The sequence below is a fragment of the Adelges cooleyi genome, unplaced genomic scaffold (genome assembly GCF_023614345.1).
Source record: "Adelges cooleyi isolate 19-005CV unplaced genomic scaffold, UGA_ACOO_1.1 ACOO_flye_CR_arks_rails_tigmint_CR_PRNA_381, whole genome shotgun sequence".
Lineage (NCBI taxonomy): Eukaryota > Metazoa > Arthropoda > Insecta > Hemiptera > Adelgidae > Adelges > Adelges cooleyi.
Window position 1 is genome coordinate 1070733 of NW_026096058.1, and position 15939 is coordinate 1086671.

The 15939-nt window shown below is 31.9% G+C and overlaps 1 protein-coding gene across 1 annotated transcript in view; it reads left to right on the forward strand.

The window, feature by feature from the left end:
* The window catches only part of LOC126841396 (leishmanolysin-like peptidase), a 65106-nt gene extending 49472 nt beyond the window's left edge, over positions 1–15634 (forward strand). The window contains exons 4-11 of the mRNA XM_050577858.1: positions 920–1002; positions 2336–2453; positions 2648–3027; positions 5101–5326; positions 8103–8423; positions 11207–11366; positions 11869–12035; positions 13401–15634. Coding sequence (XP_050433815.1) covers positions 920–1002; positions 2336–2453; positions 2648–3027; positions 5101–5326; positions 8103–8423; positions 11207–11366; positions 11869–12035; positions 13401–13712 — 1767 coding nt within the window. The 3' untranslated portion in view covers positions 13713–15634. The remainder of the gene's footprint in view (positions 1–919; positions 1003–2335; positions 2454–2647; positions 3028–5100; positions 5327–8102; positions 8424–11206; positions 11367–11868; positions 12036–13400) is intronic.
* The last annotated feature ends 305 nt before the right edge of the window (positions 15635–15939 follow it).

The window sequence follows — 15939 nt, forward strand, 5'->3', positions numbered from 1 at the left end:
TCATTTAAAGTAGTTCTCATAAACTGACATCCTATTTTCAAATCAAAAAAGGAAAGGTAAAAAAATAGCTGAAACCGTGTATAGTAGTTAGGCGATCATTATTATGCGTTGCATATTTATAATATATATGTTAATATAGTTTACATAAACCTCATAAAATAAATATAGTCGATAGGAATGTAAATGAAATGCATAATTACACATAATCTGCGTTATGAGCCATTGTTAACGTAATCGAACAAATTCCTGTTTATTTATGATTTTAATTTCAAATTGCTCACTCGTTACTATTATAATACATACATACCTAAGGTAAACGCAACGTTGTAAAATTAATACATTCCCAGCTGCGGATTAAAGCTAAATAAATATTGCACAGGTTTCTCCCCGAGCATACTCGAGGAAAAAACGTCGAGTCAAAATGATTGTCACAAGTCACAAGCTTTCGACAATCGAATTCCTGCGTTTGTGTTTATGTCTTTTTTAACGTTTCCAAAACGCATAGACCGTGACGGGCACATACACAAGCTCTTTGCAAGTACAATTTTCAAATGCTAAATTTATCAATCCCATATTACTCTTATTGCTATTTAACATTTAACAGCACATGCAGCCAACGCTTGTACGATAAAAACGTGGGATAAACTCATGCGATCATGATAATATAATATGAGTAATAACGGTTTTCTAAACGTGCGTAACACGTGTCTCGTCTAACCGTAGGACATTAGAAAGTGTTGACCGTTTAAATATAATAAAACAAGACGAATAATACCTACTGTTGTCCAATGGATTATAGTATAATAATAGCATAATATGTCGTTGTTAGGGACCGACCAATACGTGCTCTATTAATCGTAAGGTGTTCGCCTGTAGTAATTAGTTGGGTATCGATTAAATAATTTGTTTTTTTTTTCAGAATACAATTTTGCCGGAAGCTGTGCGGTTTTGGGAACAGGCGCTGATGGTACGAAAAACCGAAAATGTCATTCGCTTAAACAGGTAAGTTTTCTTGTTACATTGATATATTGACTGGCACACGATAAAAAGTCACTTATATATATATTACTTACACATATTTTAATATGACATCACCGCATAGCTCTACTAACGACAAAAAGTATACTCAATAATATCTCTAGTAGGTAGGAATGGTAATTGTAACGGTTACGCAAACAGATTAAGCATTTGCACCATAATGCACCGACATCAGGTTTGTTGTACACCTTGTGTAATAGAAAATCAGATTGTTTATATTGATTAAAATGTAAAGACAATGCGCGTAGGCTGTTTATAGGCCAACAACTATATACTTCTTCAATAATTACTATAATATTATTATGGTACGATAATTACTAACTACTATTGTTCTATCGTTTTTATTTTTTGATATTTTGTCGTAAAAAAAATCACAATAATAACTTTTCAGTTAATCCAGGCAGTAATATCCATAATCAGTATTGCAGCCGATATTGTTGTTCACGAGGATTTTGAAGGACTACTGAGCTCATACAATTATTTATGAATAAATATCAAAACGGTCATGGAGTTAATATATAATAATATATAACCTATAATTATAGGTTGTTTTTATTTAGATTAAAAGTTAATATATTCGGATTTCTGAATGAATGTACCTATTACGATTATCGGGAACTCATAAATCCTACTTTTAGCGTTTTCTATTAAAAAAAATTAAAGACGGGTGTACGGGAAAAAAATGACATGAAACTTGAAAAAATCTCTGTCAATATTTAAATTTAATTACCTTTCCCCTTAAAATAATGTTTTCTTTTAACTTTAGAGTAAATTGAGACTTGACGTTAAGTGACGTCAAACCTATGAATTTTTAATTTAAAAGTATTTTTTAAATATTCCAACTGCGTGCGTTGACAGTTTTTAAAATTATAATTATCTATATATATATATATATATATATTATATATATATTATTATTATTATTATTATACAAAGGATAAAAACGTAAACTAAAAGTAAAGCGCTATAATACAAGTCTCTAATTCTCAAGCCGAGAAATTAACAAGCGAGTTTGTCGGTATGCATCCAAAGCTAACCCCTTTGTGTAAACCATTAAAACTTTTAAAAGCTTCTTTTATTAGTTTTAATTAGAAACAAGATTTATATGGCAATTAAATTCGTTGTAAATACTAAATAGAACAATATAATGAAATAGCTACTATTATTATTTTATTAGTAAAACGAAACTAAAAGAGTAATAGCGTAGTAAACCATAGTGATACGTGAAAACTCGTTTCTATGATTTGACGATTTAAATTTACTAATAAAATAATTTTCCGAATGTGTTTGCTTGCAGGAAATGTGTTAACAACCAAGTGTTTTACCGGAAAGGCGATCCGCATCCTTATTGCAAAAATGCATGCGAGGATCGGACGATGTGCGGCGAAGTTCAAGTCCCCGAAGAACACTTGGAGGTATGATGATTTTCGAGTACTTACAAAGTATACAATTACATATATCGTTTGTGTTACTTAAATGATTGACCGCACTATCCCGAATACGTGTAAATAATAATATATTTAAACACTGCAATCGGTAAATGGCGTTATGGGACACGTTGATATATACATGTAATAATATTATGGTTATTGGTCATTGCTTTCCGTAGGCCTGCAAGACTTGCAACGCGTCCGGTATGGACTGCGGAACGGGCACTTCCCAGTCGGGCGTGGGCATCGAAGGGGCCGACTTTGTGTTCTACGTGAGCGCCATGGAGACGGAAAGGTGTCACAAAGGACTGACGGTCGCCTACGCTGCCCACTGTCAACAGGAGTCGTCGCTGGACCGTCCCATTGCCGGCCACGCTAACCTCTGTCCCGAAAGCATTAGCACAAAGCCGCAGGAACTGGAAGTGCTCCTGTCCACGGTCAAGCACGAGATATTGCACGCCCTCGGATTTTCCGTTAGCCTGTTCGCGTTCTACCGCGACGCCAACGGTTTCCCGCTCACGCCCAGAGAAGACAACGGCAAGCCCAGACTCAACGAAAAGTAACTGTCCATCGCCTTATCTATTTACTAATAATATGAGTGCAAGTTGCAACACGGCACAAGTCCAATAATATGATCACTCTTGAGCGGGATCGGACTCGGCCTTTTTTAATGTTATATTGTGTGTGTGTGTATTGCTAGTCTGATGGCTATGAAATACGCAACGATTACATGGTTAAAAAAAAATTTGCGTTCAAAATTGGACTGCCGACATTTTTAAATTTATAGTAGGTTTTTGAATTAATACATAAATCAAATAGTTAATAATAAAAAAAAATGTCCATTTGTATATTAATATTATATGAGGTTAAGTTACAAAGCTTTACAATGAGCACAAAATCCTTTCACAGTATTGTCAGGAGTATTAGCCACCGAGTTTGCCGGGACGCACGAGCCTGTAAACAATAGGTGCGTCAAGGCTTTCAGATAGACCCACACGACTTAAGTAAAAACAATGATATAGGATATATTAAAAGTTCTTCACTCGAATAAACTCAAAACGAAAAGCGGCCACGGTCACGATACGTAAAATAAAATAATACGCCCATAGAAATATATATATTTTTTCACGATACCTGCGGTTGCCATATGAAAAAATAGTGTACTCACTATACTTAGATTCTAAAATATCCGAAGCGTAGTTGGGTAAACAACGTATTTTTGATAATATCAATGCGTTTCTTTTAAAGTATTTGTTTTCAAGTAATATTCAAAATGAAATATGTCTATAACCTCATCATGTCTGTGCTACTTTCAATTTTCAAAAATGCAAATGAATATGTACGATTTTTGGTTTTTTTCTTCAAAAATTCCTTTTAACTTGTTTTGTTTTATAAACTTGTAATAAGTTAAATTTCAATTTAGAATAATATGACACATATACCTACTTTTTTATGCAATTAATATTTGTATTGTAAGTGATACAAAATCATTTTTTTTTAAATTTGTAATACAGCTCTAAGGTATTGATATAGAGAACTTCCGAAAGTTATTTGCATTTCGTTAAATAAATAAAGATTAAAAAAAAAAGTAGATTATATTTTTTTTAATTATAAGAAAGTACTACATTTTATTGTTTTAAAAATCATGCGTACTATTCATTCGTTTCACGGGCTGATGATCTTAGTAATTATACAAATAATTACAAAAACAATTTTATACTTACTTTATACTAATTTTAAACTTTCTTTTTAGTGTTAGTAATATTTTTAAAAGTGATTTGCCAAAATATTATTTGTAATAATATCCGCCTTGAATAATAATCATTTATTGACACCTACTTGTTTTTCCTTTAATTCCCCCATTCAAAAGTTGTTTTTCGAAATTACTAACTTAAAAAGTTTACGTAAAAGGTATTTTTTAAAAAAAAATGTTGCAAAACTTGCAAATAATTTTTTTTCTCGTGTAAAATTTACATGTTTTGACCCAATACACTTTTGCTATATTATATTATATCTATAATATATATTTAATTTATAAATGCAACAAACTATAAGGAGAAACCAATCTCAAGAGTATTACAATTGCCAATTTTCATGACAATTATAATTTTATTTATTCGTATGGCTATGACAAATTATTATTGCCTTGTTTGTATCTACCCGCCCTTTTCTTCGATACGATAAATACATAATTTAAAAACTAGAGACTTTGGATAATGGGAAACGTCGGAAATGTGCGATAAAATAAAAGTTCAAGCTATTCGTTTTTGCCAAACGTTGTTTGAACCGGAATTTTACCGTTTATAGTTTAAATAACCGTAACCGTGTCTTAAACATATCCTTGAATACCGCGCACACCATCGTGGTTTCTCAAAATCAGCCACGGTTATTTAACAGCGTCCAGGGCCATTAAATTTCAACCGTACAAACTTTGGCATTCATATTCTATGTTATTCATCGGGTTTAGCCACGAGGGTCTTTCAAGAGTATGTATGTTCTTCAATGTATTTGTATAGTTTCCTAATAAATTGCAAATAAGTCTAGGGGTCGCCAACGTATGATGACGTGCATCATTTGAACAGTGACATATTATAATTTATAATTAATCTATCAATCCGTATTTGTTTGGCAGACTTCAAGCAAGACAGTGGAGCGACAAAGTAATCAAGACGGTAGTGAGGCGCAACTGGACCGTGCATGGCGGTGTGGTTGACAAAGAAGTGCAAATGATGGTCACGCCAAGAGTGGTAGAAGAAGTAAGAAGACACTTCAACTGTTCGTACTTGGAAGGTGCCGAGTTGGAAGACCAAGGAGAAGACGGCACCGCGTTGACTCATTGGGAAAAAAGAATATTCGAGGTATTTATTTATAATTAATTTTAATCTAATTCACTGTGTATGAGCAAATATATTAACTTTCAGTGACTTGTTTTTAAAAATTATATTTAAAAAAAAATTGTATTTATCGACAAATCACTTGATTTTCTGGCTAACATAATAAATAATAATGGATAAGTGCAACAAACGACTAAAAAAACTTAAGTTCCTTATTAAATATTTAATAAAAACACTAGAAGGTGTCGTATTGTTAATGTTTATAACGGTTATTTTTTATTGTGCATTGGAAATGTAATTTAGCTGTACCCATTCCAGTAAAATACTACCTCTTCTAGAAACTAATGAAAAACTTTCTCTGTATAAACTACAGGTACTTGAACTTTTATAGGTTTTATTTTTCATTCTCGGGAGATATCGTCTGATTGTATTGCTGATTATGTTACTTTTTAGTAATCCCTTCACATACTCTGCTTCGATAAAATTCAATTTGAAACTGAGGTGTTCAAAACTTCCTAGACTTTTGTAATTTGCGAGACAGCATTTTACTGGTATTAATCAAACGTCGCTTAACATTAAAAATACCTAAGGGGAATCGCTTTAATTACTTTAAAATTAGTTTTTGCAGTATCTAACTAAGTCGTGAGCTGGTTGGTATTTACTTAACCATTAACGTATACAAATAAAATTCCTTTTTTATAATTTTTACTCATCGCTTACTCATTGACAATAACTAAAATACTGTTAGGCTATTTTACAAAAACGTGTATATTAAATATGGTGCAGAGCTAAGAAGTTTGTTTTTATAATGATATGTTTTTTTTTTTTTTAATTTTTGTGTCTGAAATCACGATAACGTTAAACCGCTGGACCGTTTTCTTCGCGTAGCAAGTTTGTAGATTACAAATCATACATAAAAGGTACTTCGGTTTTTAATTTTTCTTAACATTTTATACATATTCCAATCGATTATTAAAATGTTTAATAGCTAATTCTCAACTTAAAAAAAAAATTTTAATACAAAATTAATTAATTCTGCAGTTTTATATTTTTTAATTAAGAAAAACTTAAAAAATTAAAAAACACCATTATAAACACGACTTATTATCTATAAACTGATTTGTTATTGAATAGTTTGTACAACACATTTTTTAATCACTTTTAGTCAACTTTTTAATCACTTGTAGTAATAATAATTCCATTAGATTTGTGACCTGTCCATCTCCACCGTGCTGGCTTTTTCCATCGTTCTTTATATGCAGCAAATTGTTTATTTTCAACATTTTGTTGACTTAGGTAATAAATTCCAATTTCTAACAATTTGTACGTAGAACGCTTACAATAATGTGTGTATTGTGTATGATAGCATTGTTGTTATAACGGAAATAATTAATGATTAAATCCGATTTGCCGTCGTTATTTTACCACTTATCGGTGAACAAGTACCAAATGATTGTAAATTCCAAATAATTAATCGAGTTGTTGCACTAATTTTGTTTTACTAATGAAATATAAACACTGACATTGACTAATTGTAACCAATAAACAATGCATATTATATCCCTCCTCGTTAGAAATACATTCAGAGGACATAACGGCCCTTTATAGTTTATTTATTAAAGGATTACGTGTTGGTTGTTTTTCGCCAAATCATGATTTATATTTGTCTGTCACGAGAATTATTTAGCACAGTGCATAGAATAAATCATATCATAATTGACACTGCTAACACAGAGTACAGTATTTTAGAATTAATAGTTCAGTCAACTTGCTTGGACGACTTGTTATCAAATTTTGTATTAATTAGCACCACAAAATTAATAACATCAGAAGGCAGACTAGTTACTGAAATTACACGAGTTTTTATATGAAACAAGCTCTCCAAAATGATGAAAGTTTGATTTTTTTTATTGTACAGCTTGGTGTACCATTGAATTTTTTCCCGTGTTGATTGTTCTAAGGTAGATTTATAAATCGACTTTGGGTTGCTCATTTTCTTATCAAACTATCAAAGAGGTTATTGATAACGTTTTTCAATGGATTCAATATTTTATTTTTCTTAGAACAATTAATTTGTTTTAAAAAGTAACTCAGTTAATGATGTATGTGCAATCAAAGATTATTCCAAAATTTCTTTTGTAGAAAATACCAATTTTAATAACTTAAAGAAACATTAAAAAAAATTTGTGCACAAATCTCCTGTTGTGGAACATTTATTGTATAGTAATCACAGAATGATATCAGTAAAACTACTTAAAATAATTTAAAGGAACTTTATTTTAGAGAAACAGATAAAAATGTTAAAATAAAAATAAAAGAATAGTTTTTAAATTAAATTGGTATTCGGTCCGTTACAAAACTCATTCATGGTCACAGCTGGTTTGATATTTCAGAATTATTTTATTCGGGTGACGTCGTTGATAGGCTTAAGTTTATAGTTTTAACTTTATTCCAAAGTTTCTCTTTCAAAAGACTTATGATAAACTTCTACATGTTTTATGTGAAAAATCATGGTCACGTGGATCCGTTTTTTTTTTATTTTTTGAGGAGTTCTTCTTCGCTGTACAAATGAGGTCGGACGGGCCAAATCTTTCTTCGACAAAGTTCTTTTCTCAAAATTCTATCCATTGTCATTTCTTTATTCATTCCACACACGTCTGTCCACTTCTTCGATCTACCTGTACCACAAAATTAAAAGAAAAAAATCTAACAAGGTGTGCCTATGTTGAGCTGAGCTAATAAAATAGCTAAACAAATCAATTTTAATCTTTTTTTTTTTGTCTTTCTCCCTGTAATACAGAACGAAGCCATGACCGGAACTCACACCCAGAATCCGGTGTACTCGCGACTGACCCTGGCGCTGATGGAGGACACCGGCTGGTACAGAGCCAACTACTCGCTGGCTCAGGACCTGAGTTGGGGCAAGAACTTAGGTTGTGACTTTGTGACGAAAAGCTGCAAACATTGGATGGACATGAAACGCGCCAAAGGACAGTCCATTCATCCGTTTTGCAACAAAGTGAAGAGAGACCCTCTGGAGACCGAGTGCACCGACGACCGGAGCTCGGTTGCCCTTTGCAATCTAGTCGAACACGTGCAGCCGTTACCGAATTTCTACCAGGTAAATAATGATAATCCACTGTTACATCGAGTAGTATCTGAACGATGATGTCCATGAATTAATAACGATTCCCACAGCAGGGTTACGTTCATCTTGCTTACATGACATAATTAGGCACAGAATCAGTGTTTATACTATAACAATATGGGTATGATGTTATTGGGCTGGATACAATATAAAATTTCATGTCGCCATTTTTGCGTTACACGTTCACGCGATAAACGATAGAGAAGTGATAAGAAATAACATATCCGTGACTATCAATGTTTTTTCCGTAGAGCGGAGAAAATAGTTAATTATACTAGTCTGTGGTTGGTGCCTATCCTAGAGAAAGATTGAGAGAGAGAAAGAGGAGAGGTCTTTTGGCCAAGTTTATAAGGACAGGATACGGATGAGTGATGAAAGACTGTCGGAGAAAATAAAGATAATGGAAATTAATGTTAAGGGAAACGCCAAATAAGAAGAGACGCGTCTGACGTAATTGAAATTGATACTGACAAAGTTAGTGTAAAATCCAGCTTTAAAAAAAAGAAAGAATATTAAAAATCTAAACTTTACTCAATTAGCTGGGAGAAGAAGACAAAAGAAAAATATGTAAATTATGTTCTAGTCTCGCCGAAAAACCAATCGGGAAAGTAAAATAGTTTTGTTTTAGTTTTGTTTTAAATTTTGTTTTAGTATTTTCGACGTCACGTCGCGACTCTTCATTTTGAGTGTTAGTCCAGTCAAATGGTAGTATTCAATATAAAATGAGATTTTTTTTGCTAAAAAAATTATGTAAATAGGTATATTTAAAAGTGGTACTTTTGATGATTTTTTAAAATTATATTCATAAATACCTAAATATTTCACTTCTGTTGTTATGAACGGAAGAGCGGTAAAAATTGTGTTTTCGCTATTTTCCCAAAAATTGCTGATTTTTGGCGTTTTTTCAAAAACATTATAAGAACATAAATTGTAGGTAATTTTCTGTTCTTTATTTTTGTGTAGAGCTACCTTTTGCGCAAAGATTTTACTTTTTAAGTAATTAGCCAAAAACCAACAACATTTCTATCGTTTTTTGATGATTTTTCATATTTGCCGTGGAAAATTTTGTTGGTCAACTCCAAATAACCACCAAGTAAGCCATTACAAACAATTCCACTAGAAAGTTCCACTTTAAGCCCTTTTTCAACGCCATTTGATTGGACTAGGTAGCGTTTAATGACAATAAAAAAACATTATGTATAATATACGAAAACCTATGTTAACCTAACCTAACCCCTTGTTTTTGTATAAATTTAAAATCAAAAATAAAACATCGCTCTCCCACACTATCGAACGTCGTATATAAACATCCAAAACAAACAAATCAAAACGAATCTATAATAGATTAAGTATACAACTTATTACTATTGTATTTATTCGGGTTGTTTTTGGTTGAAATTTACAATGATGTATTTTTATTTCGTATGACGTAAAATGATTTTCGGCAAGTCCCACGTGGGCGTTCTCCTGTAAAGGGTTCATAAAATACTTATACGGATTTAATTAAATATCTCATAGTTACCGCACTGTATTGATTGTTGTTTTTAATCGATTATTATTAATTATTTGTTCACCCAACGATGGCGAATCGAGTGGTGAGCGTTGAAAGAACTTTCAAAACAATTAATTTTAATGGAAAGTGTTTTTTTTAACGGAAACTGCCGCTTTCAGTGTTGAACGTTTTTTTTTTCAGATGTGTTTAAGTAAAAAAAAAATACATCTTCTCAACTTCGTATCGAAACTAATATACAAATATATTTTTATTTATATTTTCGTTCGCATTGAAATTGTTCTTTTATCATTTATCACACTAATATTTCAAATCAATTTTATTTTAAAAATCAGACGGGCGATTGCAAAATAGCGTTCTTCGCCATAATTTATTTTTTTAATTTGAAAGATTATTGATTATTTTATTTTTCATTTCAATGGGCTTTTAAGTTGTGCACAAATGCCATCGGTTAAAACTATACAATTACTTGGTCGTAAAAAAAAAACCATTAATTAACGCTCGACGTTCGTTTGATAAAAATTATACTCTGTCTCACTTTTCTTTGTACTTGTGACGTTTATATATTCAATAAAACTACAAAGCTTTTACGGGTGGAGACAATTCAAATTCCGTTTTTCTTATTTTAAATAAATTTAGTTTTACAAGAATTAATTTTAAAATCCTTCGACTGGAAATGTAACCTCTTATACTCATCTGAATGCGTTGGGATTGCTATAAAGGTTGTTCAAACCATTTGTATTGTATAATTTCTATTATATTGCAACTACTTGTTTTTTTTGATCATGAATATTTTTGAATAATTTGTTTTAATTATAAGTGCAATATATAATCAAATTCAAAACGTTTTATGCATAAGTCGATAATTATGATTTGAAAGCAAACGATGAATATTGAAAATTCCTTAATTGTACACTGTAATACTGTAGTGTACTATATTTTTAAGTATAATAAAAAACAAAAGTAAAAAAAAAAAATATGATTGCTTCTCGTCTGAAATGATTCGATTTATAATAAAAGTATGAGTATCCATTCGCCGTTTCTGTAGTAATAATACAATTTGTGCTACTCGAAAGCCTAACTTATTGCCTATACTAGACGCCTGTTAAAACATTGTGACATGGCAATTTGGGGCTAATTTACAAAAACAAATTATTATTTATAAAAATTGTATACTGCGCTTTATTATTATAATATAATATATATTTATAGTTGGCTAACTAGTTTTCTTGACGATTTGTTTAAGAATTTCGACTCCATACCACACGTTACTCCGGGCCGGGAAGCGTATTACGGCGGTTCAGTTAGTTTGGCCGACTATTGTCCGTACATACAAGAGTTCATTTGGCGGTCCAAGAGCGTCGTCATCAGGGGCTCTCATTGTCAGTATCCAGAAAACAACCCTCGTAAGTATCCATACCGTTAACTCATAGACGCCCCTAAGGTTTTCAACATTGGACGATACTGGAGATGATTTTTGTTTATATTTATTCAAAACATTTTGTAGCGAGTTTCTCTTAATTTAAAAATGTAATTAAACATATGATATGTTACCGTTTAAGTTTTAAAAGTTTATTAAGCCCTAGAAAACAATAAACAAGATAAAAGTGGCAGTACTGTCTAATATTTACAGTATAGCATAAACAAAAATATTTTTTTTTTTAAAAGAAAACCTACAGAATTACAATAATTTTAAGAAAAACCCGGCGTAGAGCGTGTTAAAATAACACAGTCACGCGGTATATAAATCAAGGGTCTTTTTATTTGGTTTTTTACACGGGGCTCGGAAGGAAAATAGAAACGTACATAAATAAATATAAAAAAAAATGATTTGAAATTATAAGTAAATATTTAAATTTATGCGTGTAAAATATATGTAATATTATACATAAATGTTTATGTTTGCAGACCCCGACAAAAACTTTGCGTTGGAAGTGTACGGTGACAACTCCAAGTGCTTTGACCACACCAACCAGATGTGGGAGGAACAGACGTGTAAACAGGTCAGACAATGGCAACACTGGGGCTCGGGTTGTTACGAATATACCTGTCAAAACGGAAGACTTCACATAGTCGTAAGTGTGTTGGAAACCTTTTTGCTGAATGCCAAGACGTTTTTTAGCTTTGCCTCGTCGAGAAAAACACCCTAAAAGTTAACACATCGATTGTCAAAAACTTTAAAATTACTTTTACACTTGTGTGGTATATTATTTAGGTATTGTCACAAGTAGAATCTGGTTCCAAAAAGGAGAACCCCCACTTTGCCCCAAACCCCCCACTGCGCTAACTTTTTTTTACTTAAACATTTGTATTCTGTTTTATATTTTTCCTAAATCAAATTATTCGTAACCTTACTCGCATAGCGGTGGTTTTACTAGAATCAAATTAGTAATTTATTTTTATGCGGAAAACTTTCAATTATTCAGATCTAACCGTGGTAAGTTAAAGCAAATCCAGTTACTCTTCTACGTTAATCTTTTGTTTTGCAGAAAGCACACAAAAGACCGGGAAACGTTTTGCGAAACGGACAATATTTCTCACGCTAAATTACTTCCTTTGAAACCTTTGACAACAATATTTTCTTTTTACTGTCAAATTTTGGACTTTTGGTTGAATAGTAGGAGATTTTATGAAAGAACACTTCAAAATATTTTATAATTTAAAAACAGCTTAAGATTAAGGCAACGCGAAGCTGATTTTTTTTTACCAGGCTTGACTAAATCTTAGTATTTTATTTTTAACATATAAACAACATGGTTATTTCAGAAAATGTCAGAAATAATTCAACACATCACAAAACAAGTGCAATAATAAAATTGCGATTGATTTTTTTGTATTTGACAAAATATATTATAGTTATTTTTACTCTGAAATTCCTAAACATTAGCAAACAATTTAAAAAAAACATTTCCTTTGAATGGAAAGTATTTGCTTTTGTATTTAAAATATTTGTTATACACTCGAGGATGTATTCAAGGATACATTCTAAAGATTACTGTATAAAAGGGAGATTTTTTTTAAGTACTAATTTTGGCTTTAACAATTGAGTTACTATAAAAATCTCGTCGAGGCGACACAGATAAAGTTATTAATTTTCAGACGACATAAGTAACTCTCCTGTCAAACAACTTTTGGTAGAGCTGTATCGAGAAAGCGGAGACAGTTATTTCTGAAACAATTTTTTTAAAATCTCTATCAAGGATGCTGTAATAGTCCGAAAAATAATTCAACTGCCAAAAAAAGAGTTCTAATTAGTAGTGAACTAATAATTACACATCGCAGTTTAACCTTTGCTTTAAGATTGTGTAAAAAAAAATTGCCTACACACAACTCCTTAATAAATGGTCAGAGTGGCGTCCTCTTAGTAATAATCGTAAACATTTGTTTAATGCGATTTTGTACAAAACGTTAAATGTATTATTTTACGTGCTTGTTCTCAGGTGTCCAACCACACGTTCACTTGCTACTTTCCCGGGCAGGAGCTCACCGTGCGGTTGGTGGCCAACGGTTGGCTGCACAAAGGCGTGATCGTGTGTCCGGCTTGCGAAGAATTGTGCGACGAGACCAGGTTCACCGTGCCGGGCGACAGGTGCAAGCCACCGTCCGACGTGCCGCTGACCGTCTCGTACCACCGCGACCAGTTGGCTTGCGGCGGCGCGGCCGTCGTGCGTGCCACCGCGCTCACCGTCGTCGCCCTGGCCTCCGCTGTCGCAATGCTTCTTCCGCTGATCTCCACCACGGTTACCACGTGAACTCCAGTATAGCGTCTCTCTAATAATTATTGTTTTATTTTTATTGTTATTATTGTACCTATTGTGTATGTTTTGTTATGTAACTAATTACAATTCGTCCCACGTCGAGTTCAGTTGCTCCTGCTGAGTGTGTAGTGTGTATGTGGCATTCCCGTCCGTTCCGTTCTCGGGCTGAACGGAAGCGCCGGGTCCGGACGGGGGGAGGGGGAGGAGCACCTCCCCTCCTCTTTTTGCAAAGCGCGTAAACGTGCCCCTGTGTATTTTTAGATATGATTTTCCAAACGATGATTTTCCTCCGCCAAGTGTGTTAGTAGTCAAAATAAAAATGCTTAAAAATTGGTTTGTCACAGGCCGCGTCCGGCTGGTAATTTTTCAAACAGTAAATCATTTTTTTTTTTATTGAAAAAAAAAATTAACCCTAAGAACGAGACCTCTGGTCGAAAAATAAAACTCATTGACAATCATAATAATTGTACAATTTTTTTTTTTTTTTAATTAAACCGACAAATCATTGATAATAAATATTATATTATGTGCTGTAAAGTTGAACAATTCGGTTTGTCAACAATTGACGATTGTGTTAAATAATTCGAGAAAAAACGCATTAATCATTAATTTGTACAGTTTATAAAATTATAAAAAAAAAACCACCCGATTGTCTACAATTAGTTAAAAAGTCCAATCGATGTCGCGAGCATGCTTTTGGTAATTTCAGTCTTTCCAAGATTTTTTTCAAATTACTTAATCGACACGCTTCATGATTGTTTTATTACATTTGACGATACTTATTGTATTATTACTTTGGCGCCCCCGCATATTATATTTTCTGTGATAGCTTAACGATTCCATTAGAAACCATTTTTTTTTTTTTTTACTTGCTCATTATGTTTACATAATTTATGTCTTGTAAATTATCGAGTGATAAATTTAGTAAATATAGTATATTATCATACGATAATTATTTAATCTTAATAACAATATATTATTCGTCACTAGCGTTTAGATAATTTTATATAACTGTATATTTTATTGTATACTTTTGTGTGTGTATTTGTGGTTTGAGTATTAGAGCGTTAATCGAGGGCAGTGCACAATATTGGGTTGTTGTTTGTTTTTTAATATTTACACCCAAATCGCGACCATTGCATTTTTCGACCATCCGATTTCATTAGATTTTTATTACAAAACTATTATTATTGTAACCTTAAATTTTTCCTATTAATAAACAAAATTTGGAACCAAAAACTTTATGCGGATGTATTCCGTTTGTTGTGTAACGTCGGTTTTGCGGTGTTTCGGAATTAAAAAAAAAAAACACCAGCTAATCGAGTTAAGCTTGTAAACATTTTTTCTGTTTTTTATCTTTGCGCGTTATGCGCTATTTGTCTAATTAAACATTCCAGGCAAATTACGCCCAAGGCAACGGTTATAAAACAAAAACCATCAACTCGAAAATTTATTCCGTTTTAAGACAAAATAAATGCATTTTTTCGCTTTATATTGTAATATAATATAATTTATAATACTTGAAACAACTATAGTTTATGTATTATTACTATCGTTTTGTATACAGTTACCCGTAGAAAACATTATATAACATTATATTTTGATGTATTATCCATATTAAGTAGAATATTGTAAGATTATTTTGTATTTAATTGTTTTTTTTTTCTTATTTTATTAGTTGCGAATCTCGTGTTATATACTATAATATTATATGTGCACTTTTAAAATATTCGTATAATATTAATTATTATTATATGCTTTGTCTTTGTATTGTCACAGTGTACTTAAGCAAAAGTTTTTACGCTTTTAGTACATACATACTTTTATATTCTTATCTTACACTATATAAAAATACTTTAAGTTTATACTCATTTTTCTTCCCTCTCTTTTTCTCTCTCTCTCTACACTACTTATATCATTGTCATTACTATGTATAACATTATTATTATTATTACAATTTACATATTGTAGTGTTTTACCTAAGTAGGTGTTTACCTTTGTACATGTAAAATGCATGAAAACAAAATATACACGTTTCGTTGTTCCTATATATATATATATATAAACAATTGTTGTCTGTGTTTTTTTTTTCTTTTTGAAAATATTTTCGCCGTTTTTGACACGCTGCAAAAACTCGGCTCGCTATCGACGGCCTGTGCCAAAAAAAATATGACAAACGTTAATCGACTAGACAAGTTCTAAATATAAAAACCTTAATCTC